We start from the raw sequence: 26,186 nt of genomic DNA, 5'->3' as shown, positions 1-26,186 counted from the left end.
GAATGTCAGGGAAACCCAGACTCATGTATGTGAAAGAAGAATCAAGTTACATTTTATTTTACCATATAAACAGCTTTGCAATTCTTATATCTAAACCTGGTTTTCTTAACTATTTGAGATCTTGCTGACTTTCCTTCAAATGAGACCTTAGAAAGAAAAAACTGATTTTGTGCCCTTTGTTTTCTTTATTATAATGTAAAAAGACAGCATGAAAAAGGTTTTTATTCCTTTTTTTTTTTTAACTCTAGAAAAAATTGTTACTAGCCTTCTGTAACTGCTGTTACAGTAACTGCTGTTCTTCAAGATGTGTTCCTCATGTCCATTCCATGCTAGATGTGTGCACACCCACATGCACAGTTGCCAGAGACTTTTTCTTTAGTGGTATCCACAGGGCAGGCCATATGCTCATGGAGCCCCGTGCTCATGAGCCCATATAAGGAGTGCCTCTGGCCCTGCGCCCTCTCAGTTCCTTCTTGCCGTCAATTCTGACGGAGGGGTAGGAAGGCGGGTCACAGAATGAACATGAACAACACATCTCAAAGAAGAATTACAGAAGGTTAGTAACTGTTTTTTCTTCGAGTGCTTGCTCATGTCTATTCCATGCTAGGTGACTCCCAAGCAGTAGCCCTGGAGGCAGGCTGAGAGCTCACGGACATGCTTCTTGCAACACTGCTCTTCAGAAACTGGCAATGTCCCGGCCTGCTGGGTGATGGCGTAGTGGGAGGCAAAGGTATAGACCGAAGATCAGGTAGCGGCTCTGCAGATTAGTACCTGCACAAGGAAGGCCACTGATGATACCTGTGCCCTCATGGAATGGGCAGTCATGACAACCGGGGAGACACTCTTGCCTATTCATAATAAAATTTGATGCAGGCGGTTATCCAAGACGAGATCCTCTGGGACAATACCAGCAGACCTTTCATCCTGTCCGCCACCTGCCCTCGTTCTGTGACAGGAGGTAAGGAGTGATCAGTAGTAATCGGTGGACGTACTGCCAGCTGCAACAGATAAGGGTACCACATCTGCCTGGGCCAGGTGGGGGTGATAAGAATGATGTTTGCTTTTTCCCTTCTTATCTTCAAGAGAACTTTCAGCAATAGAGGGAATGGGGAAAAAGTGTAAAGAAGGCCCTTATCCCAAGGAAGAAGGAGAGCGTCTCCCATGGAGCGTCAACCCATCCCCGCCCTGGAACAGTACTGTGGACATATTTCTTGTTTTGGTGAGTAGCAAACAAGTCTATTACCGGTGTACTCAGAATATGTAGTGTAGAATCATCGACTATTTCCCATTTGTGGTTGTGCGGGAATTTGTGGCTGAGACAGTTGGCTATCGTGTTGTGTATTCCCAGTAGATAAGCCTCTGATATTAGGACATTGTGAGAGATGCACCAGTTCCATAACTTCAGTGCTTCTATGCACAGGGAATGAGACCTTGCACCTCCCTGTTGGTTTATGTAGTACATGCAGGCCATATTGTCCGTCATGACCTTTGTAGGCGTGTTCTTGATCAGTGGGAGAAAGTGAGCGCAAGCATTTCTGACTACTCCGAGCTCAAGCAGGTTGATGTGGAGACACATCTGCTGGAGACCATCTGTCATATGTTGTATGGCCATTGAGATGTGCTCCCCAGCCTATAAGGGATACGTCGGTGATCAGGAAAAGGGATGGGGAAGACTGAGCAAACGGTATTCCCATACAGATGTTTATTGGGTCCTTCCACCAGTCTAAGGATTGCTTGACCCTGGTGTCAAGTACCAGAGGGGTAGCCCTGTTAGTCTGGATCTGTAAAAGCAGCAAAGAGTCCTGTGGCACCTTATAGACGTACTGGAGCATAAGCTTTTGTGAGTGAATACATCTAACGCATGCATCCGATGAAGTGGGTATTCACCCACAAAAGCTTATGCTCCAATACATCTGTTAGTCTATAAGGTGCCACAGGACTCTTTGCTGCTATTGACCCTGGTGGGCATCGATAGAAGCTTGCCTATGTTGTCTCTGTTTGGCCTGTAAACCCAACTGAACCAAAACTGCCGCTTCGAGATTGAGGGCTGAGACGAAGTCAGCTGTGGTCCTGACGGGAATCTTGATTTCTTTCTCTGTGGCTCATAAGATCTCTGTAACAAATACTGAGGTGTGTACTGTGATGACCGGGACTTACACAGTGGCTAACGGCTGTATTTTCTCTTGCAGGCTGGCATGTATATCCCCAAGGAATGAAGGGTTGCCCGAGAATCCTTCAGTGTGTGAAGGGACGCATATGTCTTTTTGGCAAACAGCTTCGTTCCCTCAAAGGGAAGATCTTCCACTGTGGTTTGGACCACTTTTGGGAAGCCAGACAACTGCAGCCTTCTCATAACCACAGCTGTGGAAATTGAACGAGCCGCTGTGTCTGCTGCGTCTAATGTGGACTGTAGAGATGTTTTCACCATCAGCTGGCCCTCATTAATTATCGCCATGAATCAGTCTTTGTGGCAGATCTGGGAGCTGATCGATAAAGAAATTCACATAGTTCTGGTAGTCATATTTGGCCAACATGGCCTGGTAATTAGCCACCTAGAACTGAAGAGTGGCTGATGAATACACTTTTCAGTGAAACAGTTCCTAGCGTTTCCCATCTTGGTGGATTTAACCTGGTATTGGAGGCCTCTAGAATTAACCACATCCACAGTGATGGAACTGGAGGCAGGTGGGAAAATAAATATTCGGTGCCCTTTGCCGGCACATAATACTTTTTGTCCGCCCACTTACATGTCGAAAGGCCGAATGCAGGGGTCTGCCAAATAACTCTGACAGGATCCAGAAGTGCCTCATTAACTGAGAGGGTCACTGCTAGAGGTGGAAGATTGTTCACCAGTTTGTGGTGAGGTTCAGTCACTTTGTGCACCTGTTATTGGCAGGACTTTTGCAACCCTCTGAGCTAAGTGATTTAAAATAATCTGTCATGGATGGTGGAGGGGGCATCTGCTGCCTCATCAGGTGAGGACAATGAGACAAGCTTGAGGGGTGTATTTCCTTTCTGCCTCATCTTCAACTTCCTCCCCGAGTTGCTCAGGAGGTTCTGAACCCTTTGACACCACAGCAGAAGGGGGGTGCCTCCTTGCCTGTTGGTATGCCACACTAGGGGCCTGGGATGCTTGTTGCCTCTGAGCCAGCCAGGGGTCCCAATAGGTCCACTGAGGGTGGGAGCTAGCGGCTGGTACTATGGCTGCCCAAACCATAAAGGTTGAGGGTCGGGTGGGCAATACCCGGGTGGGCCTGGTGTCCATGATGAAATTGGGACTCATATGGCGGGTAGGATGACGGTGGGAACCCAAGTCCTCTCGCTCACTGTCTGACTCTGATGAGGAGAAAAGTGGTGCACAGCATGGAGATGTCATTGAGTCCAATGCTCTTGGAAAACTCAGCATTAATGCCCCAGTACTGAGTACAGGTGAGTCTGGTGTGTCAGACACCAAGAGGTCTGTTGTGCAGGTTGGAGATGTAGACCTAGTCCTATGGTCCGCCAGTGCCATGCGCACTGGCGTTAGTGCCGATGACCGTGCAGATGTAGCCTTCGCCAGTGCAGATCTTCCATGCTTCTCATGCCCCCACATCAAGTACCGGTACTTTTTTGCCAGTCCCCATCAGGTCTTTGGGGAGATCGACTTGCTCTCTTGGCTTGGTACCGCACATGTTCTTGGTACCGCACATGCTTGGCTTCGGCACCGTCAGTACCAATAATTTCTGGCTCAACTGAGGCTTGCTACAGGGACTCACAGACCTTTTCTTAGTGGTCTTGAGTGAGTGGCTCATCTCCTTGGGATCACCTGCCTTCAATGTAGAAGGTTGCAGTGATAGCTCTGGCATTTGAAGCCTTAACTCTTTGTCCTTCCTGGACCTAGGTTTTAACTGCTGGCACCAACCACACTTTTGTGAACTGTGCTTTTCCCCCAGGAGGCAAATGCACTGCAAATGTCCATCTGTCATTGGGATGAATTCTTTGCTGCTAAGTCAGGTTTTGAAGCCTGGAGAGCCAGGCATACCTTTGTCCAGGGGTGGTCTGCACCATCCCCACCAACCCTTTCTTTTTTTTTTTTCCCCTCCTTTTTCTTTTTTTTTGGCATGACCAACTCAGAACAAACCAGGTACTAAAAGAAAAAGGCTTCAAGGAAAGCTAAAATTTGCAAAACTATAGGGAGTTAATGATCCATTAATGGACAGCTCTTAGCTCCAAGCTGTAGCTCACGAAAGCTTATGCGCTAATAAATTTGTTAGTCTTTAAGGTGCCACAAGTCCTCCTGTTCTTTTCTCTAGCCAGGGGCAGTTGAGAAGGAACTGAGAAGGAAATGCCTGTGCATGCTGGTTAGCCTCATGGCAAGTGGGGAGACGCATGTGCGATGGACTGCTATTGAAATTCTTCAATTGGTACTGCGGGGGCGCACGCACACACACACACACACACCGCCCCCCTATAGTGGAACACCTATTGAGACACTACTTGAAGAAGAACTGATTGTTCACATGGTGCTGGCTCTATTCCTTTGTTTCCAATTAAGTAGCACTAAAATAATATCAGCTAAAAACGTATTCAATGTTTCCCTAATGTTACAGGTCTCACATACATAATTGTCATAGATACCACAGGGATATTATATTATTGCAAATGAGAGTAGGTGGTTCATGTAAAAAACATTGAAATATTGAAATATGAGTCACACTATGAAAAGTTGAGAATCCTGGTCAAAATATTGCTTCTGAAGAATCTACAAGATAAAGACAAAAAGACTGGAAAGAATCAGAGAATGTAGATTACTATTTTTTACCCGAATAAATATTTCCAATTCAGTCTTCCTTCTTTTTTCAATTTTCTCAGCCTCCATTTGGCAGGTATGACAAACATACAGGTGGTTAACAGCTGGTCCTCCCCCATACCTATAATCATAGTAAATTTCATTATTAATTTAATGACAAATATTTCATATTTCTCCTCCACATTCTAATAGCCATGAGAATGTCAGCACCAGATTCTGTTTGTTTTAATGACATGTGGCAAACACACAGCAGTGTAGACTGAATTTCTTATTTTTAATGCTATTACCCTGGATAATTCATCTGTAAATTGGGGCAAAGCACAGCTGCACATACTAACAAGAGCTGCTGAGAATTGTCTATAATACACTCAGGTTCTGGTCACTATGACACATGTAGGCTACCATTTATTCTCTATACTACAGTAATATTTACCATAACTGGGGATACTGGCATTTGATCTTTGGAAACAAATCTCTTTCAGATTCTGCCTCGCTAGACCCAGTCCGAATAGTTTATTATTGAAATCTTCTCCTAATAAAGAGAGTTGGTCACAAGTTCCTTCAATGAACAGCACCAAGTTAAAAAAAAAAAAAAAAGTATATTTAAAGAGAAAAATAACCTTTATTGCTCTGATACTATCCACTACAAAAATGCAAACAACTCCCCCCTCTCCCTCCCCAAAGCCTTCATGGCTCTACCACAAAAAAGCTAGTAGCAGTTTATTACCTCTAAACCCAACAGTTGTGAATGAAGAAAAAAAATTAATACAATTAACAGAAAAAGCTTTAAAAAACAAAACACTTTTGAACATGTCTCCCAGATGAGGATTCAAACAGCAGCTATTATTAGTCAGTTATTAACAATTTTATTTGCATTTTTAAATGCACAGTTTATCTGACATGCACAGAGTCATTCTGGCTGTTTTATTTCGCTTTTGTTTCTCAAAACTAAATACACAAAACTAAAACAAAACTATGAAGGTGGAATACAAGACCAATAAAACCCTCAGCCCCGCCCTACGCCAGTAAAAAGTTATCTGAAGTTTAAAAACAAAGAAGGAACAGTATATTTTTAAAATCCACCCACCACATGGCTTAAACAAATTATCATCCAAAAGAATAACAACTCTTCACCTGGTAATTCTGACTCAAAATCCTAATATAAGCATGTTTGATGTGCCACATTAAAAATGCCACTTCACATTTGTATGTCACCAAAACGATTTTGATGTATTTGCAAACATGTCACGAAGTTCTGTGGGGTGAGAAGAGGAGGTGGGGGGAATTTGTGATTGCAGGGCTGCAGTGGCCAGAGAAAGGGGTGACTTTCCCCAACTCCAGGGCTGCAGCTGCCGGGGAGAGATCCTCCTCCTTCCCAGCCCCAGCTTGGGGGCTGCTGTGGAAGGGGAGAGAGGGCACATCCATTGCATTAGAAAGGTAAGACTACTAATATTAAAATATGAGTTGTGTGCTTTTATTTGTAGAACAAAAAAAGTTTATTAAGTTTTTTTTATGTAGCGCTTTTATCCAAAACGCTTTACAATAGTTAGCTATCGATACACACAACGTTTGGAAAGATCATTAAGTGGTCCGCCGAGACACTCAGCAATTTTCAAGTGGTCCGTGGAATAAAAAGTTTGAGAACCACTGCTCTACAAGATTCCAACATCTAAACTTGCTCATGTCCACTGTTTTGTTCATAGAAGATTATTTTTCCACATCTTTACCTTTTCTGCCAACTGCTAGCACATAAGAAAGTCATCTTCAAAGCCATTGCTAACACCAAAATGCAGGGCAGTCAGTACCATTATCCTGGAAACAGTGCAGCATTGGCTGGACTAGAAAACCAGCAGTATGACAAAGCAAAGACTATAGGACTGCTCCTGATCAAATGCCTACATGGCTTGAAGCCACGAAGATCATCCTGAATAATATTTGTTTCAGCAGAAAGGTCAGGTTGAAATGTAGACTATGGACTGAGGGTAATTTGTGTTCCTTTCCAGTGAAATTCATTATTTATGGAAGAGACACAGCAATCTGGATAATCTGATCCTACCTGTAGGATCTGATTTAGCTGTAGGATGCTTACAATCTACCTAACTGATGCACTGTTTTATTTCATTGGCTGATTATGCAGATGAGTTTTTGAAAATTAATGCTAAGTGCTTTTTTTTTTTTTTTTTTTTTAAAACCACAAATGCAAGCCAGTTCTTTGAAGCAATGATAAAAAGCACTTTACAACGCCTTGTTTACTTAGCTGTACAAAGAAGCTCCAGTCTAAAATCTGGCATTTAAGATCTTGAATCCGAAGAGAATTTTATTTGAAACCTCTGAAGATAGTAAGTTCGGTTGTTTAGGATTATTTAGACGATTATCACTCCATTTACAAAAAAATAATTTGTGAGGATATTACCCTTCAAGATATAGAAATGTCACATTTTGTTTAAATTAAAATTGAGTTATTTCAATACAATAAGAAATTGTACCCACTCAGATTTTTGTCTCTTATCACTCATCAAACTTCATGGATGCATTTAAATCAGTAACAGTCTTGTTTTAGCTCAAGCACTAAACAATACTTTACAAGATCACATTTTAGATTTTGAACTATATTCTCTACCTATATATATTTTCGACTGAATAGGTCATATGCGGATTATACTGTTTACTTATTAAAAATAAAAGGGAAATGCACCCACTAAAAGCATTCTTCTTCTTCAGGAAATTTAGAATCATGAGAACACACGTACACTTTTTAGCACTTTACTCAAAAGGACACCACCTCCCCAATACTGGGGAAGGATGAGAGAACAAATACCACATGACAAATGTTAGCCATGTTGCTTAAATTGGAAGGCACCTGGATACCTGGGAGAAAAGGCAATTTCTGGAAAATTTCAATTTTGCATGGGAAAACTTTGATTTTCCCAAAATAATTTGATTTCTTGTTAGAAATATCAAAATATCAAAAATATTTCATTTGAGAATGGTTAACCTAAAATGGAATATTTAATTTTTTTCATTTCAACAAAACATTAAACAGTATTTCCCTATCATGGCGCATTGTCTTATGAGATTTGTAATTCCAGCCCCCATTCTTGCCTATGGACTGAGTTCCCTGGAGAATTGTTTTCAGAGTAGCAGCTGTGTTAGTCTGTATTCGCAAAAAGAAAAAGAAAAGGAGCACTGAATGCATCCGATGAAGTGAGCTGTAGCTCACGAAAACTTATGCTCAAATAAATTTGTTAGTCTTTAAGGTGCCACAAGTACTCCTTTTCTTTCTGGAGAACTGTAACTCCCATAAGGCAATGCACTGGTTTCCCTCTCACTGAGCTCAGAGCTTTGTGGGAGATCTAGTCTAGTCAGGGACATGGCCCCATGGGAAGCCTGATATCCTACTCTCTCCTAATAGCAATGCACCACAACGAGAAAACGCAGGTTAACGTTGAAGTTACTTGAAACAAAGCATTTCAGCACATCCCAACAATCCAAAATGAAGTATTCTGGTTTGGGAAAATGTTGAAATGATTTTTGATCAAATTTTTTTGACATTTCCATATACAAATTTTTCAGAATTTGTTCTGCAGAAAATTTTGAAATTTCAAATTTTCATCTAATTTCAGGATGAAAACAAATGCTGAAATGTCAGAATTTCCCACAGAATGGGAATTCCAATTTCTGCTCAGCTCTAATAAGTACCTCTATAGAATAGAACTTGTTTACTCTCTGATCTGCTCTGCATACAAGTTACACTGGTTTAACTAAAGCCAGGTCTGCAACAAACTTTTGCAGGGATAGCAATGTTAGTTAGAGGTGTGATTTTCTTTATTACACTTTTATACTGACAACAGCCTCATGTAGAAGTAGTTATACTGGCATACAAGTGTTTTGGTTGGTATTGCTTATTTTGCTGGTATAAATGGTCTCTATACTAGAAGGATTTGCTGATACAGACCTGGCCTAAAGTTGTGATTTTAAACTAATTAGTTATACCAGTGCAACTTTTATGTTGACAAGTCCTCTGAAAGTATTGAAGGCAGTTTGGTCCCAATCAGGCTTAATTCCACCTTTACTTGGTTCCACAACAACAATCTGAACACTTTTTTAATTTAGTTTTTGATGGGTGAAATTTAACTGCATTTGCAATAAGAATTTCAGTTTTCTTCAGCTGAAGAAGCCTATTAGATTAGCATAGAAAGACTGCCCCACCAAGCTGTAGAGCAGAGGTAGTCAATAGGTGGACCATGGGCCAAATCCGGACAGCCAGACACTTTTGAACAGATCCCAAAATCTTTTTATTTATTATCATTATTGTTATTTTTTATTATTTTCTCTGGTGGCTGGATCTTGACTATACCTTGACCAAGAAATTGACTACCGCTGCTGTAGAGAGAGAAGGCAGCAGACACTGTCTGCCGAGCCTGAAATGCTGACAAGACCCCTGATTTGCAGTAAGGATAAGATCAGACATGGGAGGGGCATGTCTCAGAACATGGTATTTTCAAAAGATCTGTAACTTTCTAGTTTCTTGTTGAACTTAGTGTGGGGGTGGTTAGTGGCCTTAACCATTACTGGTTAGTCAGTAGGAGGGACAATAAAAACAATCAGGTCACATTTCCTCCCCTGGCCCTCAATATGGAGGTAAAAGAGTTATTCCCAGTATCTCTGCAGGAACACTAAAGAATTATTTGAGGAATAAATCCTTCTCTGCTGGAAGGAGAATGACAAGCATGGAAATGGGTGTCTCTTTGGGAGGCACTGGCAAGTTCAGGGCGGGGGGACGGGACAGAGAGGGAAGAGATGCTGCTTGTATGGGTTAGGTGCAATGAAAAGACAAGCTCCATAGAGAAGTGGGAAGAAGCTGGTTGGTGGGGATGTAGGAACACATTTCCATTTTTTGCTTGGGGATATCTACAAATCATTACACCCCCAGGCTTAGATGCCTGGGATTTAAAAGATAAAAATTATTGGAATGTGTAATGTGCAACAGAGTCCTCACGGACCTCAATGGGGCTCCCATGAAGCTTTGTTGCTTTAAAAAGAATTGAGCCTTACAAGGGTCACTCCTTCAGGAAGCACACAAACTCAACCTGATAGAGGAGTGCAGAGGAATTACAGAGACCCCCCAGAAGTAAGTTATTTTGAAATAATTCTGGCAGATGACAGATAAAGACAAAACCAAGGGAACAGAAAACTAGCTCTTTCTATAGCTAGGAAGCTGTGATACACAGTTCCTTCAAAATACCTCTTGCAAAGCACGTTTAGCTGACATGCTTTGTTATTTTGTAGAATATATATAGCATTTATTGGTATGATTCCCCAGTTACCTGTAACACCATTTACTTGGGTTGTCTTGTACAAAGCAGATTTCCTAAATCTGCGCCTTGCACTCCATTCTCTCATCCAGAATTCCATTTTTAACACTAACCCTAAGATTTGTGAACTCAGGACTTAGCACAAATGCTGGCTCTCAAACCACAGCGCAGTGTCAGTTACCTGCTATATAGGGTATCCCATATGTTCTGAGGTAGCATTACAACCAAGTCCTCTATAAAACCAGCTTTATGTGGAAGAACACCTATAAGAAGAAAAAAGTCTTATTACATTTTTTTTTTTTTGGGTGGCTATTCTACATAGAGTTAGGGAAAGAGATAACTAATGTTTTAAAGGTCTCTAAGTCACGAACTACCTTTTGACCACTTCAAATCAAAATACAAGATATAATACAGTAAATGTTGTTTTAAATGATGCGTCAAAGTACCAACTCAAGAGTAATCTCTTAAAAGAGGCCCCACTCTCTTTAAGATGTGGCTGAAAATTTTACTGGAAAAGCTGAAGGGAATCACATCAAAGATTTAATTCAGACATATTTGAAAGCAGAAATGGATTGATTGTAAAGGCATCTTTTAAGAATGCTGGTTGTAAAATGTTTTTTTAAATGTAGGATTAAATTCTAATTTAAAATTGCTACTTAAGAACTTCCGGATTACTCACATAAAAGCCATTGATTGTGACTTACCAAATTCTATTCCACTCACTACTCAGTAAAGCTCTTCAGGCTTTCTACATAGCATCAAAGAGGGTTATGGATAATGAAAATTCAGGAAGAGGGGGAACAGAAGAAAGGCTATCGGGATTATTTGTTGTTGCTCCTACGACTGTACGAATACTATGTACTATAAACAGCTATTGTACATACACAGCATTCTAGCCTCTCCATGTGGGGGAAACTAGCGAGGATGATGCACATGTGGATGTAAGGGACTGGGGGTCTTGAACGCTGGTCCACAGGACTCTGACACGAGTAAATTCCAACCTGCCACTTGTTGTCAGAAGAGGAGCCAAACTCTGATAGAAGACCCCAGTCCTGGGAACTGATTGGTGGACCAACAGGGGTCCCAATTGGCTCATAGCTCCTATTTAAACCCAGAATAGCAACTGCGTTCACCATATTTAGGGCTGCTTCCCTGGCAATACCTGCTCCTACTGCTGATCTCCTGGTAACCTGACCTTGCCTGTCTCGTGACACCTGACTCTTGAGTTTGCTCTGGCCTGTGTCTGACTCTGATCTCCCGGTATCTGACCCAGCCTGACTCCCGACCCGACCACTAGGTCAGACCATCCATGTCCTGATCGTGACACTGGCATCTGTAGCAGCCTTGAACAATGAGAAGGTGGTTCTCTTAGGCTCAGGTTCTCCTACTGCACACATACACCCTGCAAATGGCCACAGGCATAATATTTTCTCTTTTGCACATGGTTACTTGGGAGAAGGTGCTGGATACTGCATGATGGTTGCTTAGAAAGTCAGATGCCAAAATAAGGGTGACATCACAAAACAGTTTTCACGAATGTCTAGCAGAGGAAGGACAATTTAAAACTTGTGTACAAAACATGCAAGAAAGTGTCTTTAATCATTACTGTTTTCACATTGGATACCCTGTTGTGCCCTATCACTTTTGGGTTCCTGGGATTTTTATCCTCAGGGTGTAGTTGTGGCAAGGATTTAGGTTACAAGGTGTTAGTCCAAACAGTTATTAGGGGAACATAACCATGCAATCCAAGGTATAAAAACAACAAAAAATCAATATAAATGTTTTGAAAACATGCAGACCATATTAGGGTGCTATGGAAAACATGCACACTGAAGAAAAATTATGATATACACTTTTTGTGGAATTACACACTGTGGTCAGACCTTGACTGTAAAACACTTAAAGTAGGTCCCTAACCAGAAATGATGACAAGATAATAAATAACCTTGGCTTCTGGGTAACTGATAAGAGTAAAGAAACTGATTGCATACAAGTTCCTGTATTTTAAAAAATTCCCTGCTGGCCAATGAAATAAATCTTCATCCTCAAAGGTAGATGTTCTGTTTTACTGGTACTTCATAAAAGATTAGCAGTCTCACCTCCATGCATACAGAGGAAATCATTATTTGAAATAGGTCCTGGCTCAGCAAAAGTCTTGAATTTATTCAGCCACTGTCGAGAAATATAGAACTGCAGGAGACTTGGTTCCATCATAGTCAACAGACTTGATACCCTCTGTCTCTCTCTTCGTGCTTCTTCGTTGCTCTTCCTATTATATGAATTAAAAAAAGCATTAAGCACAGGATGTATCCTTATGTGTGGTGCTGATTTACTCTGAACACTGGTTTGGAAACCAACTTTTTCCTTCACTGAATTTCTGGGTCATTACATTTAATACACCTAAAAACCCAATTAAAAATATCCCATTACTATACCATTAAATAATTTTAATTCAAGTTAAAACAACCAACAGAAAAGACACCTATTTAAATAAAGGATTTGAATTTTAATACGTACTACCAAAATATAAATATTCCACATGCTTGAGTTTATATTCTAATTTTGAAGCGTTTGCTCACAACAAGCACAGTGTTCTTTTTGACAATATGGTCTATTCCTAAAAGGAACACAGAAACAGTCATTCTGGGTCAGACCAATGACCATATCTTGTCCAGCAGCTTGAATCTTGTGCTTGTGGCAAAGACAAAAATATTATCAGAATGTATCTACTCATCTGTGCAATTCTACTGTAACTTATTTCTGCTAGACTCAGTATTCAACTTCCGGTAGCAAACACATATCCTTTGTTAATTAAAACTAGATGTCAGTATAAAGAATGTAATGCTTAAAAACAGAATAGTTTAATAGTTGTAAAACAGTTAAAAGGTAAGAGTCTGCATGTACAGTTCCAAGTATAAAAGTGACAGAGACTAAAGATGGTAATAGCAAGTGTCTCCTTTACACTGTCTCAATTTCAGAAAAAGACTAGGACACAGCAAAATAAGCACACAGTAAAACCCCTGTTGTTCCAGTTCCCAGCTGCTAAAGAGTTTCCTCAACTCCCTTTATAGCTCTAACAATCTTAGTCTGTCTGTGTGCAGAAATCCTCCCTATATGCATCATCCTCTGAATAAAAATGAGGCAATCTTAGTTGCCAGTTCTAAGACTCTTCAAGTTCTCGTCATCTCACTGAGTTTTCATTATCTTCAATCTGCACAAAAAATGTTCTGATCCACCTCTCTGGCTTTATTCTGAAGTTTTATAAGCATTTAAACATTCAAGCAATTTCACCTTGTAATTGTTACATCAAAAAATAAACTGGTGGCAAAGCATTTTCACTAAAGCAAAGCAAAGCATCTCCATGATGGCATCTAGTGCTCCTCTCAATATCACATTAGAACAAATCTTCTTGAAGCCTTTCCACTACAGTAGTGCTGCTGCATTACTGCCTTCTGCAGAAGAGTGCAGCCTCCTTTTTTCTTATACTGAAATTGCTATGCATTGTTAATGTGTCTTCTAAGGGCTATTATAAAATAAAAGCTTTTCTCCAGCATAGTTGATTTTGTGGTGACACATACTTGACATTAGTTCCATCTGAACTACAGGATCTCTTGCCAATAGCTGAGTGTCTGACTGACCCAACCTACCCTCCCCAAATCCAAATGTCTCACAAAATTTATTTAGCAACCTAATTTTAAAAGCTGGGTGCCAAATGGCCAACAGCTCAAAAGTGATTCATTTACTTGAACAAGGTTTATACTGATACTGACCTTTCTCCTCCTTTTATTCACTTTCTTACCTGTAGAAGAGAACATAAGCTTCTGCATTCTGTACAGTGGATTCTGGTACTTCTGTGACACTATGATCATCAAATTCATACCATAGATTATTTAAATTGTTTCGGCAATAAGCTATATAATGTCCACCTAGAGTCAGAAAGTACAGTGAAATGTGAGGCTATGAACAATTTAGGTAACAGGTGGAAAAACAGAAAATTGTACATGTCTTCACCACATATGTTTTATGGTATTAATGAAAGGGACTTTTTACTATAGAATTTGGTTTAAGTTCCTTATAAAACTAAGATCAGCTTTTTGTTCCATTCCCATCAGCTAAAGGGAAAAGGCAGACATGGTTATGTTCTTTCAACATAAGCTCCGCTCTCCAAGTGATCTTTAGTTTGATTGATTTCTGAGCAATGTGAATATTGTGCTCTGGGTCATGATGTCCAAGACAGTCCATTTAGTAAGTTATTTTAGTCAAAGGAACTCCTCTGTCCAGATGGTCACATTCTCTAAAAGCAGCCAGTGTACCTGCATGCAATAGGAACCATGTTCTACTGCTCAACATCTCAAGATTCTGAATTTGTATCTTGGATACTATTCACAATTAGGCTCAGGTTATTTCTTAAAATATGGAGTGCCTACAGTTGTGATAATCATATACCTGCTCTTGATCTGAAAGGGAGGCAGTATTTAGGGAAGAAGATGATGAAACAACTTGACCTAAACAATGAGGTTCTTGTCTTTGGAACCTACTAAAGAACCTATTATTGAGCTATTCTGACTCCCATTTCTCACTGAATGCACCTAGTTTTCTCCTGGTCTCTGACTCTTGAGAATAACATGGAATCTAACTACAATAGAACCCCACAGTTATGAACACCTTGGGAATGGAGATTGTTCGTAACTCTGAATAAAACATTATGTTTGTTCTTTCAAAAGTTGATAAATGAACATTGACTCAGTAAAGTTTAAAAGCTGTATTATTCGGAAGAAAAATGCTGCTTTCCCTTTTTTTAAGTAGTTTATGTTTAACATGGTACTGTACTATATTTGTCTTTTTCTTTTTTTTGGTCTCTGCTGCTGCCTCCTGATTGTGTACTTCCAGTTCCAAATGAGACGTGTGGTTGACTGGTCCATTCATAACTCTGGTATTTATAACTCTGAGGGTCTACTGTAGAAAGGAATGTTATGTCTGCTTGATTGATTTGGGCATCATTGGGAAGCACATTACAACCAGAGCCGTTGGATCTGCATTAGATGCCAGTAGGTTTCAGGATAGAACTGAAAGCATTTACCGTTAAATCTATGTCTTAGATGTTCGGGGCCTTGTTACATGAGAAATTGCCTCTCTTCCCACGCCATGTTGCCAGAGTTTATAACAGAAGGATTGGAACTCTTTCAGCCAAACAAGAAAGAACTACTGGAAGAATACTCTTCACAAGGGGAATATGCAGTGCACTCCCCCTTGACAATGAGAGCCAAGATCAGCTAATTCTTTGGACATGCCACAAAGTCCCTCTTTTCTCCACAGATCTTTGTGGACGGAGGAGCTTATTTTATTATCCACATTGTATTTGCTTGTGGTGTTGCTAGCTGGGATGAGCAGTCCTTTATATTGTATCATTATTTGTACTGTGTACTTGAATTTATGTAGCAGACAACATCAGGATCATAGAATCGTATAGAACCATAGAATATCAGGGTTGGAAGGGACCTCAGGAGGTCATCTAGTCCAACCCCCTGCTCAAAGCAGGACCAATCCCCAATTTTTACCCCAGATCCCTAAATGGCCCCCTCAAGGATTGAACTCAAACCCTGGGTTTAGCAGGCCAATGCTCAAACCACTGAGCTATCCCTCCCCCGATGGTTAACTAGAGAGGTTTTTGTAAGTACTTTTTCTTTTAGACATAGGCTTGGCTGATCGATTCTTCTTCAAATTGTACAAGATTCCTAAATAGCATTCCAAATGTATGTCACAACTCACTTTAAAAAACAAATAATCAACCAGAACATGTACTAGCTTCTGGCTTCAATCAACAGTAAGACTACTCAATTTTGGAATTAATATTGCTACCACCATTTGTCCATATTTACCTTTCAGACCAATAAATCTTAATGGTACCCTTAATCCCACATCTACATCCATAAAATGAACATCTGTCACTATGTTTGCATTCTGAAACAACAAATCAATACTTACTGCTGGCAGTTCCATGATGGCAGATGACAGACAAGAGATCATATGTCACAATCTGAGCTGGACTGTCCTTAGCAACGAAAGGCTGAAGATCAAGTCCTTCCAGGGGAAAGGATACATGGGTACCAATTTTTGTGGAAAACATGAGCTCATGTCTGAATCTTTTGAGATGAATGCACAGTATCTGTAAGAAGAACTATCTGTAATTAAGAACTAATTGATGTGTAATTATCTATATAGCAACTATACTGCAGAGGCCCTATTGCCCTTCCTCCCACACTGTTAAAATCTTAGGGACTCCTATGGCTCCAGTACAAACAGCTGGAATCAATTTCTTCTGCAGTCGGAGGCAGCTGATGGCAGCCTCAGGATCCTCCACATTTATTTTAAATTAGTTGCATTTGGGATTTCCCCCCAAAAATCATCTTACTGATCCTGCAAAAATCATAAAGGCCAGCACTGAGCAGCTGCCAAAACCTGATGTTTCAATGAAGGGCAAAGCTCTTCCCCTACTACATTTAACTATTTGTGCAAGGCTGTCACCAGGGTCAAATTCCTTCACGATTCTTGCAGTCACCAGCTGATGCACTGAAGAATAAGATTTAATTACCTTTAGCATGCACAGCTACAAACCTAACAAGTCAGAAACATTTCCAGCTCAGCTACAGTATTTAACTCTATGACCTCCAGCAGAAGTGAATTCCACAGGCTGGCTACAGGACTGTAGGAAAAACATTTCTTTTTTCTTCTTCTTCTTACAACTTTACCTTTCATTTTAACTGTTGTTAACTTTCTTGTAAAGTACCTGACCAAATGTGATTAGATTCAAACATGTTTTTTTCAGGATTGCAAGCATGCTGCTACATTTTTTAACACGCAAGACACAATCTACTTTGTATGCAACTCATTAACCTGGCCGCATTCCCAATCATGCAGAAGAAACATTTTAAAATGCGTGTGATTACAATACCTCAGGAAATTTTTGCACTTTGCAGAATTTCACTCCATTTCTTAATCTAAGCAAAGAAGAAAAACATTTAGTCCTATAAATGTTTCACCTCCTGTGCCAACTCAGCAAAAACATGACGATGAAGTCTTAGGGTTGTGCGTTACATTAGTAAACCTGAAATATTTCTGGAATGCAGACTAGACTTACTGAAGCCAAAGTGATACGAATAATGAAATCTTGAAGCAGAGGAAATCTGTTCCACTGAATAATTCAAAGCAGTAACTATGTATATGCCTACCAGTTCTATCTAGCCAATGGATTTTCTTAGTATGGGGGAAAGATTGAGCTTTTAGACTTTGTGAAAGCAAATTATGGCTGAATTCCAGTTTTTGTCAAATAAATTCATTCTTGAAGAAAATTTAACCGCAGCAGAGTATCAATAAATAATTTTAATGGAGTGCTAATATGTATTTTACTGTCCCCATACAATATTTAAATTATACAATGATGCTTGAACAAGAAAACAGTGTTATGTATAAACAGCAACAACTGTTAAGAGTCTGACACTGTTTCATTCCTTTATTTTGATAAAATATAATAATTTAGACTGCATTAATAATTAAGGATTTATCTTACAGTAATACAAAGGGTTGCTATACATTTAGATTATATATTTCTTTATAAGGGAGATAACCAACGCCCAGGCGGGTGTTGAACAACCATCAACAGCCATTATCCAGCAAGGGAGCTACAATGCAATGACTCACTTGCACAAGGCCACATCAGGGAAATTGCTCAACCTCACCTTGTGATTCAGCAATGCCTATCAAACATGCCTAGACTTATGTTCTCCAAGCACATGGAGTAAGGGTATAAAACAGAACACGAGGCCCCATGCTTTGCCTTTTCTCCTCCCCTGACCTACGTAAGCAACAAGGATGCTGAGAAGACTGATGATTTCAACAGAGGAGACTGGCCCAGGTTTAAGAGACAAACCTGTATATTAAGGACTAAGATCCAATGGGGGTGAGAATATTGCTTGATGTAAATACTGTCAAGTATGATAAGAGTTAAGGCTTAGACTGCGTGCTTATATATATTTTATTTTATTTTGGTGACTGACTTTTTGCCTATCACTTATAATCTATCTTTTGTAACCAATAAATTTGTTTTACTGTTTCCCTTTACCAGTGAGTTTGCCTGAAGTGCTTGGTAAATCTGCTCAGGTTCACAAAGGCTGGTGTATGTCCAATTTCTATTCCAAGATGTGAACCAGTTAATAAACTTGCATTGCTCAAGAAAAGGTCTTGAACAGTGCAAGACGGTATATTCCCAAAGTACAAGGCTGGGTGCTGGGGGGATTTGGCTGGTGCCTTTCTCTGTGTGGTTTATGAGTGACTCTGGGAGCATTCATGCAATTTAGCTGGGTGTGAGGCTCCACATGCAGTTGTGTTGAGTGATAACAGTGCCTGGAGGTATTTACTGCTTGTCACTAGCAAAGCACTAAGAGAGACAGCCCAGGCTGGAGAGGTAAGGGGGCACAGTGGTCCCACAGAGCAGTCCCAGGCTGCACCCTGAGGTCCCATCACAATCCCAATATGGTTGACTCATCCCTAAAGCACTTCCTGGCTGATACATCTTCATTGTTACTAGACTTCTGAGAGGTATAGTACAAGCTCTCATAACAACGAGCTGCCCATCAAAAAATGTCCTTGTACCAAAAGTACAGGATTCTCATCTATGAAAGTCACTGTATGTTGCATTTATTTCCACACATTAAACTTTTGCAGCAACATTAATGTGCTGATCAAGACCAAGGCTTATTAAAGCAAATGCAAGGTAAAAGATGACTTACTTTTTACACTTTTCACAACTGTACATGTTATCACCTGTAGATATTGGGGGGGAGGAGGGGAAACAACCATTATTCTCTAAACACAAGTAGTTATTCTTCAAGCTATCCACTATACTTTATTGATAATTGCCATTTACAATAGCTATTATACTTTTCTCTTGCTTTGATTGTGTCATTGTAATTTCAGGGATCATTTATTTTTCAGGTTAAATGTTTTCAGTTCGTGCCTGAAGACTTTGGATTGCTCTAGAGAAAGTTTAGCATTTCACTGAGCAAATGTATGATATGGTTTTCTTAGGGTTTATGCTCCCAAACATTAAAAATATATTCTGGATTATGTTGGGTGATTTAATCATTTTAAAATAAAAGGGAACAGTACACATTTTAAAGGCAAGAGAAGGAGCAAATTCCCAAATTTAGATTGAAAATGTCCTCAACTTCATCTGATTTTATTTCATGAAGAGAAATTCAATTATTGTATAATTCCAAGAAAACTTATGTGGAAAATTCTTGCTTCAAAATCCATTTCAAAAGTGGTTTATTTAAAAAAAAAAAAAAAAAAACAAGAACAACAACGGTTGATCCTATGACCAGGAATATTTTTAAAAGTCTGATGTGTGCATTGGTTCAATTTAAAAAAAAAAGCAAAAGTAAAATACCTCATCTATTTACCTTGTTTTAAAAAGAAGGCACATTAGATATGTATTTTAAATAGTGGCTTACCCTTGAGCTCATCTCTGGCGAAAAAGGCAGCAAGACAATCTTGTAAGGTTACTGTTGGACCCCAAAACCAGCTAGGAACACATGAGACAACAAACCTGAAACATCATTGACAGAAAACACAACAAATGTTCTGCCAGTAGAGCAGAAACTGCAATTTTAAAATCTAAGCACTACAAAGAGAATCACTTACCTTTTAAAGTACTCCACAAAAAATGCTATCCATCCCTGGGGAGCATATGCTTCACCACACGACCCTGCCTTGACTAGAGAAGTCTGATGACTTGCCGAATGCAGTTTGGCAAGGTCTTCCTTACCTGGAATAGGCAATGACAGATCCTGAAAAGTCTCCAGGGTAACAGACACCTATGCAAAAAATGAAGTAGGGAGGAAAATTAGGCTTTTGTTAAAAGAAATAAGCAATTAATTCTAATTTTGTAAAGTACACCACAGTATTTTGTTACTTTATTTTATAATCTTGAGAAGTTAGATCAAAAGAGTGACCGCTAACAAAAGATTCAGTGTTTTACTCCTAAAGTTCCACTAGATGGCACTCTCTCAATTATCAGTTAAATGGATTTGGGTCATAAAACCAGTCTTTGGAAGAACAGTGCACCTGGTAATTCTTTTATAGCTAAAGTAGTAACAATGGCTCTTTTATAAACCCCAGCTGGTTTATCCCATGGTAGTGGTCATGTTAGTGGTACAGAGCTTTTCACAGATGGCTCTCATGGGTGCTAATTCTTCCAAACATTATTCAAATAATTTTGATGGTGTTTTACTTAAAAACAGCCTTCCCCCTCCAAATAAGAATGAGCACTTCTGACTTTGGGGCTATTTTTAAAGGAAACTGAAGTGGTCTGTAATAATAACTTAGAAGTAAATTTTTGCTAAGAATCATTTTTAGAAGTTTTTTTAATTACCTGCTACTTTTTAAGTGGCACTATGAAGAATTGGGACTTGCTTTTTTCAGTGGGCGCTGCCATTTTTACTAAAGAACATTACACTTTCCAGCAGGAAGCTGAGCTTCATAAGGCAGACTAGGACTTCAAACCACTTTGAAAAATCTAATTTTAAACGTTTTTAACAAGACCTGAATTTTCTCAGCCCTAACTTGCATGATGAGGCTGTTGAAACAGCATGACTAGCTACCCTTTTCTATATTCCAGATAATTAAAAACACTTAATGACTTGCCTTTTCTAATCCGATGTAGCAGTTAGACTATTTTATATTACATGGAATTTTTCCTTGAGGAAGTTGTGTGTGTTAGGAAGTCAGGCAAACCATGATTGGATTTGTCTGCTAAATGAAGTTGCAGACATAAAAGATTCCTCCTCCATATTGGGTTCCTTTCTTCTGCCGTGAACTGCTTTTCACAGGCAAAGGCTGTGTGTTGGGGGGGAGGAGAAATCCTTTATTCTTATTTAAAAACAGAAGAATTGAAAAGATGCACCTCATAGCTTAACATATAACTGAATGAGCAGTTCTGAATGATATTAGCAATCTGTGAGTGACAGCATGTAGACACCGCAATCCTTGGTTAGCCATAATACCACAGGAAAAGGAACTGTGGCCTTCACCTGCACACACACCTTGCTGTGTGTCTAAGCAAGGTAACATAGCTGTTCAGCTAGTTTATAACCAATAGTGGGAACCTCCTGGATGATGGGAGGGAAGAGGAAGGAAAATGAAAACTTTGCTGCACTTGGAAAAAAAATTTGGTTGCAAACTAACACCCACAATTTTGTTGAGTTTCAGTTGGGCTTATGTTCTTTCTATTCCCAAATGAGAGGCAAGAGTCTACATTAAAGAAGGGTTGCAACAGTTACTATTAGGGACTACAAAATTAAATTGAGGAGACGTAACAGCTGCAGAACTCAGAAAGGGGCCAGCAGCCTTGCTTGAATGCCCAGGGAGCCTGCCACAAGAGAAATCCCAAGAGAAAGATTACACGTGTAAAGGTAAAATGACTGAAATTAACGATTATATTTTAATATAAAAATGAACACCACATTCACATCAGAACATCTCCCTACACTCACCCTATCACAAGTCAGGCACTGCACTGAACTTATGATGGTCCCATCAAATATGTCAGATATGACACTCCTGTATTTCTTGTGTTTCTTCTTTTTTGGAGAAGTTGGAACTAATATAAAAAGACAAGAATAAAAATGGTTAAAGAGGGTTCAAAGTACAGTGCGTAACCTTTGATTCTGCTTTGCCTAAATCCGTTTTTAAAATGACAGGATTAAATGAGTACGTGCCACCTCTTTTCAGGATTGAGATAAAAGAACTAATTCCCTTTCCCCATTATCTCATCTCCTAGGGAACCAGGCAGCCAAATTACTGGCAGCTATGGCTGAGTTAGTATATCTCCTAGGCTCAATTGTTCCTGTGGGTTCCTAGTAGAATTAAGGTAGACAGACAACCATGCTTGATCCTTCTTTCTTTCCTAGTGGAATTTCCAAGGCTAGCATTTAAGTTAAGTAAAACTCAGACTATTTGAGGGGCAATCTTAGAATCCTTAGTGTATTGCTCTCAGATTAAGGCCCATTTTAAGCGTATTCTCACTCAGAGTATAAAGTTCATATATCTGAGAGCATATGCCAGCCTCATTTGACCGTAACAGTTTTGCAGGGAGTCTTCAACATATCTTGGTCCAAAGGACTCAACTGATACAGACTCGAAATGCTGAGGCACTGATTATGTTGGGCCAAACTGGGATGAGTCAGTGATAGATACAGAATTTAAAAAGCAGACTGATTGAAAAAAAGAAAACCTGCCCCCTGCTGAGACTGCCTAAGTGGAGCAGTCTCTAAAGCTCTCAGAGGGATTTTCCCCAACAGATCTGGAAATCAAGTATAAATAATTTCAAGTTGTGATCTGCATTAGATGAATAATAGCTGCTTCTCTGGAGTACAAAAAACCCTTCAAAAACAGTCTCCTGGCCCCCCTACATTAGAGACTAAAACCTAGAAGCATCATACAAAATATAGACTGCAAATGCTCTTGCTGTACCCTACCCAACAGACTAAGGTCCCCAAAACTCCTCCTGTAAGAGTCTTGGCAGTGGACCTGCTGATTTGCTACTTGCCAATACAAATAAGGAGCAGCAAAGTGTGGGGCCAATAACAGTGAAAAGGTAAACAAACAGCTCCAAACAGACCTCCCCCACAGGGATGCATCTCCCCAAGGTTGCCTCATAGAAGTCCATACACTAACTGGATGGCCCCTAAGCAAATACCTTTGAGTGCCTGCTGTCTCATGTAACTGAAATTGCCTCCCTGCCTCATTGCTAGCTGAAATAGGCTTGGAGAAGGGAAGAGTTTGGATCTGAAGAGAGAATACTGGCAGGAAGAAAAGCCAGCAAGCAAGAAATCTCACTGGCAAGTCCTCTTTTCATGTCGTACTTTAGATGTGCATTTTGCAGGAACCCATGAGTTATGCAGCAATGCCCACTTCCTGGTCCTTCAGTCATGTATTTTTATATTAAACTGTTTTAGAACACTTCACATTTTCAATTTGCCAGAGATTTCCATACTGAAAATGCGTAATTGCATGACAGATGTAGTTGGAGGGGGAAACAGAGGTATTGGCTTCTGGGTAGGGGACTGTTTGGCCTTGTGAGAGTCAGGAAGGCACAGGAGACAGTTTTGCTTTTGGCAATCAGGAGGCAGTTGAGACTTTTGGTACAGGGCAGGGGACAGATCTCTATTATTTCCACTCTGGACAAAGATGGAGGTAACTTTAAATCTGAGTGAGGAAGGATGAATTTCTCATTCCCCACTCCAGCAAACTTCGACATGAGCCTCACTGCAATCTGCCCCATATCTTCCACTACACACAATTATGGCATTAAATTGATATTTCTGGAGAGCTGACCAGGAGTGAAACAATGTTGCCATTTAAATTATTCTTGTTAGACTTCAGTGCTGACATACCATCAACGGGAATGGGTCAGTTAACATGTCTTTGAGAGCTGTGGTCTTTCGCTCTTTGCCAAATATAGCGGGCATCACTGTATGAAGGTTTTCTTCACAACCATAAATAAATAAATCTTCAGCAATTATTCATGAATGCTCAGATTTTGAAGCGCAATTATGCAGCAAACTCAAAACCATGGATTATTATGGAACAATTTACATCAATGAATTATCACACTATATCTAGAGTCTTGCACATTGGCAACAATCCTAAAAGGGGGATGCAGGCAACCCCTCTGGGCCATGTCTGAAACACCACTGTTGTCTAGATCCTCAGCAAAGGAAAGGAAGTATAATGAAGCAGAGTACCAGAGTGGCTTTCCATTGAAATTGCTCAGACTCCTGCTGATGGCTGGAGAAAGGCCGGCTATTCGGCTGACCACCTCTGCCACAGATGAGGGAACAGCAAGCCTGTCAGAATGGGAATTTCTGGAAGTTTGGTTGAGACCACGATCAACTTCCTAATGCTTTGAGTAGGCTGCCTGGAATCTGAGCATGCTCGGGGTCCCTTGGAGTTAAAGCTGTGACAGATGGTGGAGAGAAGATCTGCTAGAATGGGACTTCAGATCACTTTTCCACCAAGCTGTTCACAGGTTCATCCGGAGGAAAGAAAGGGATCTGGAAGCTTGAGGAGTGGAGTAAGATAGAGCTGCCCCTGCTGGAGGACTTGCATTTTGGTGTCAACTCTATAAAGGGACCACAGAGAGAGATGCAGCCAGGTACAAAGTGGGGGAACCTTTTGTGGAGACAGAAGAAACTGCTATAAAAACATATCCCTGGTGCTGGGAGGCTGCAGTAAAGGAAAAGGAGCACTGTGTCAGAGCCAACCCTGCAGGCAGTGAGAGCCTAGCCTTTTTAGGTGCTGACCAATTACTGATGAGTAGACTGTAGAATGGAAGCAGCCTAAACAGACTCTCCACCACTCTGTGTGGGTAGCAGAAATTAGGACTGCTCCAATGGGTGAACTTGCCTACAGCAGTAGTAACAGACATGAGCTCTTTCACTCTGGGGAGACTCAACTGATGCCTTGTTCCCGCAAGAAGCCTCTCTCTTGAGTACCCAATGGGCTCCTTTCCAGACTCTCCTCTAAAAACACAACTTTTTTCCTTCTTTGAGCATTCTTCCCACCACCTCCATTTCTCCAATCAGGTGCTATAAAGAAAGATCAGAAAAATATTGCTCCATGCTTCAAGAGCAAGGAGACAAAAACAACTGGAGAGGCAGGAAGTGCTATGGATACACAACTGCTTATAATGACTGGTAGTGACACACCATTCTCCAATAAAGTGAAAAGAGACAGTGATGTAGAAAATAATGAGAAGCTCTGTATCCCATTAGCATGGTGTCAACTCTCTAAGTAGAGGCCTGAAAGCATATAGTGTCAATATTAAATACACCCCCTTTCCCCCGCAAAAAAGGGCAAAAACGAATGGCACACTTATAAGCAATGTAATGCAAGGAGAAAAAGAAGCTTATACCTTTTTTGTGTGCAGGTGCCAATCCAGACCGTAATGAGCCTGATTTTGGAGGAGAGGTTGATAAACGTGTATTCACTCCTTCGTTTGAGGGAGGGCTTTGCGGTCCTGACAGATCAGTCATGTGGACATCACTGATGTAGTCTGCAACAGAAATTTGTATTACTGCACAGCTGAATTTTTCCAACAGTAAAGTTTTGCTTCAGGTTGAACTGCAAAACAGTTAGATAACTTACATTTTAGCACACCAGTAGGCGACTGATTAAACACTTGTGTATAAAAAAATTCAGTTTTAATTCAGCAACTGTTAAAGCAGAAATGATGAACCAAAAAAATCCAAAAGCAATCACCAATTGTAATGTTATCTGAAGTCTTTCAATTGTTACAAAACTTGAATAGGTGGTAAATAGTCACTGGACTTCAAAATGGACTAAACAAACATGTAATGAAAGTACCACATTAATGAATTTGAGCACCAGTTTAGAAACCAATCTACTCTCATGGGATACATGACAAGTTATACATCTAGAATGGTTTCCCTCATTTTTACTTTTATATGCATTTCAGCTACAACTATGATTTCGTTATAATTACACATTAGCAACTGATCATACAGTCACCTGAAATTCTGCTGTGTATTTGTAATTTGATTGTTCCTGGATTATGTAAAAATTCAGCAGTTTCTGAAGCAGTGTTTGTGTCTTTTTTTAAGTCCTCCATAGAACTTGCCCGGTTAAGCTTGTTACATGGTGTTTTTCCTTTCTGCTGATCTTTGGTTGTGAGGGAGTGGTTTTCAACATCTTGAATTAACATAGTAGTCTCTGCATACTCCTCTGAAAAGGGTCTGGAACCAGCCTCATTTTCTGCCTTATCACTGCTACCACAAGATTCACAGGACTGGAAATCTACATCTGACTGGCTCTTGTCTTCTTCCATACTCTCTTCTATACTTGTAGAGTGGGTGTCTTCTATTTCCATGACTGGTTCCTTTAACTCTTCATGAAGCAGATCCATTAAACAACGCAAGAATTCTTGTGCATCCTGGAATTTAAAATAAGGTACATAATCCCCTTTTATATTTAGAAGATATGCACACAGTGGTGTCAGAACAAGA

General features: G+C 40.1%; 1 protein-coding gene across 8 annotated transcripts in view; it reads right to left on the bottom strand.

The window, feature by feature from the left end:
- USP33 (ubiquitin specific peptidase 33) overlaps positions 1-26,186 on the bottom strand; it is a 90,288-nt gene that overhangs the window by 5,256 nt on the left and 58,846 nt on the right. For 6 of the 8 annotated variants that reach the window (XM_073357286.2, XM_073357280.2, XM_073357283.2 and 3 more), the window contains 12 exons: positions 25,693-26,113; positions 25,076-25,216; positions 21,654-21,760; positions 19,804-19,976; positions 19,614-19,708; positions 18,891-18,924; positions 17,057-17,102; positions 16,090-16,270; positions 13,904-14,030; positions 12,204-12,373; positions 10,286-10,367; positions 4,802-4,910 (listed from right to left, as the gene is read on the bottom strand). In XM_073357286.2, coding sequence (XP_073213387.1) covers positions 4,802-4,910; positions 10,286-10,367; positions 12,204-12,373; positions 13,904-14,030; positions 16,090-16,270; positions 17,057-17,102; positions 18,891-18,924; positions 19,614-19,708; positions 19,804-19,976; positions 21,654-21,760; positions 25,076-25,216; positions 25,693-26,113 — 1,686 coding nt within the window. The remainder of the gene's footprint in view (positions 1-4,801; positions 4,911-10,285; positions 10,368-12,203; positions 12,374-13,903; positions 14,031-16,089; positions 16,271-17,056; positions 17,103-18,890; positions 18,925-19,613; positions 19,709-19,803; positions 19,977-21,653; positions 21,761-25,075; positions 25,217-25,692; positions 26,114-26,186) is intronic. The other 2 variants (XM_073357282.2, XM_073357287.2) reach the window with 2 other exon arrangements.

The sequence above is a fragment of the Lepidochelys kempii genome, chromosome 8 (genome assembly GCF_965140285.1).
Source record: "Lepidochelys kempii isolate rLepKem1 chromosome 8, rLepKem1.hap1, whole genome shotgun sequence".
Lineage (NCBI taxonomy): Eukaryota > Metazoa > Chordata > Testudines > Cheloniidae > Lepidochelys > Lepidochelys kempii.
This window is presented reverse-complemented; position numbering and strand designations above follow the sequence as displayed.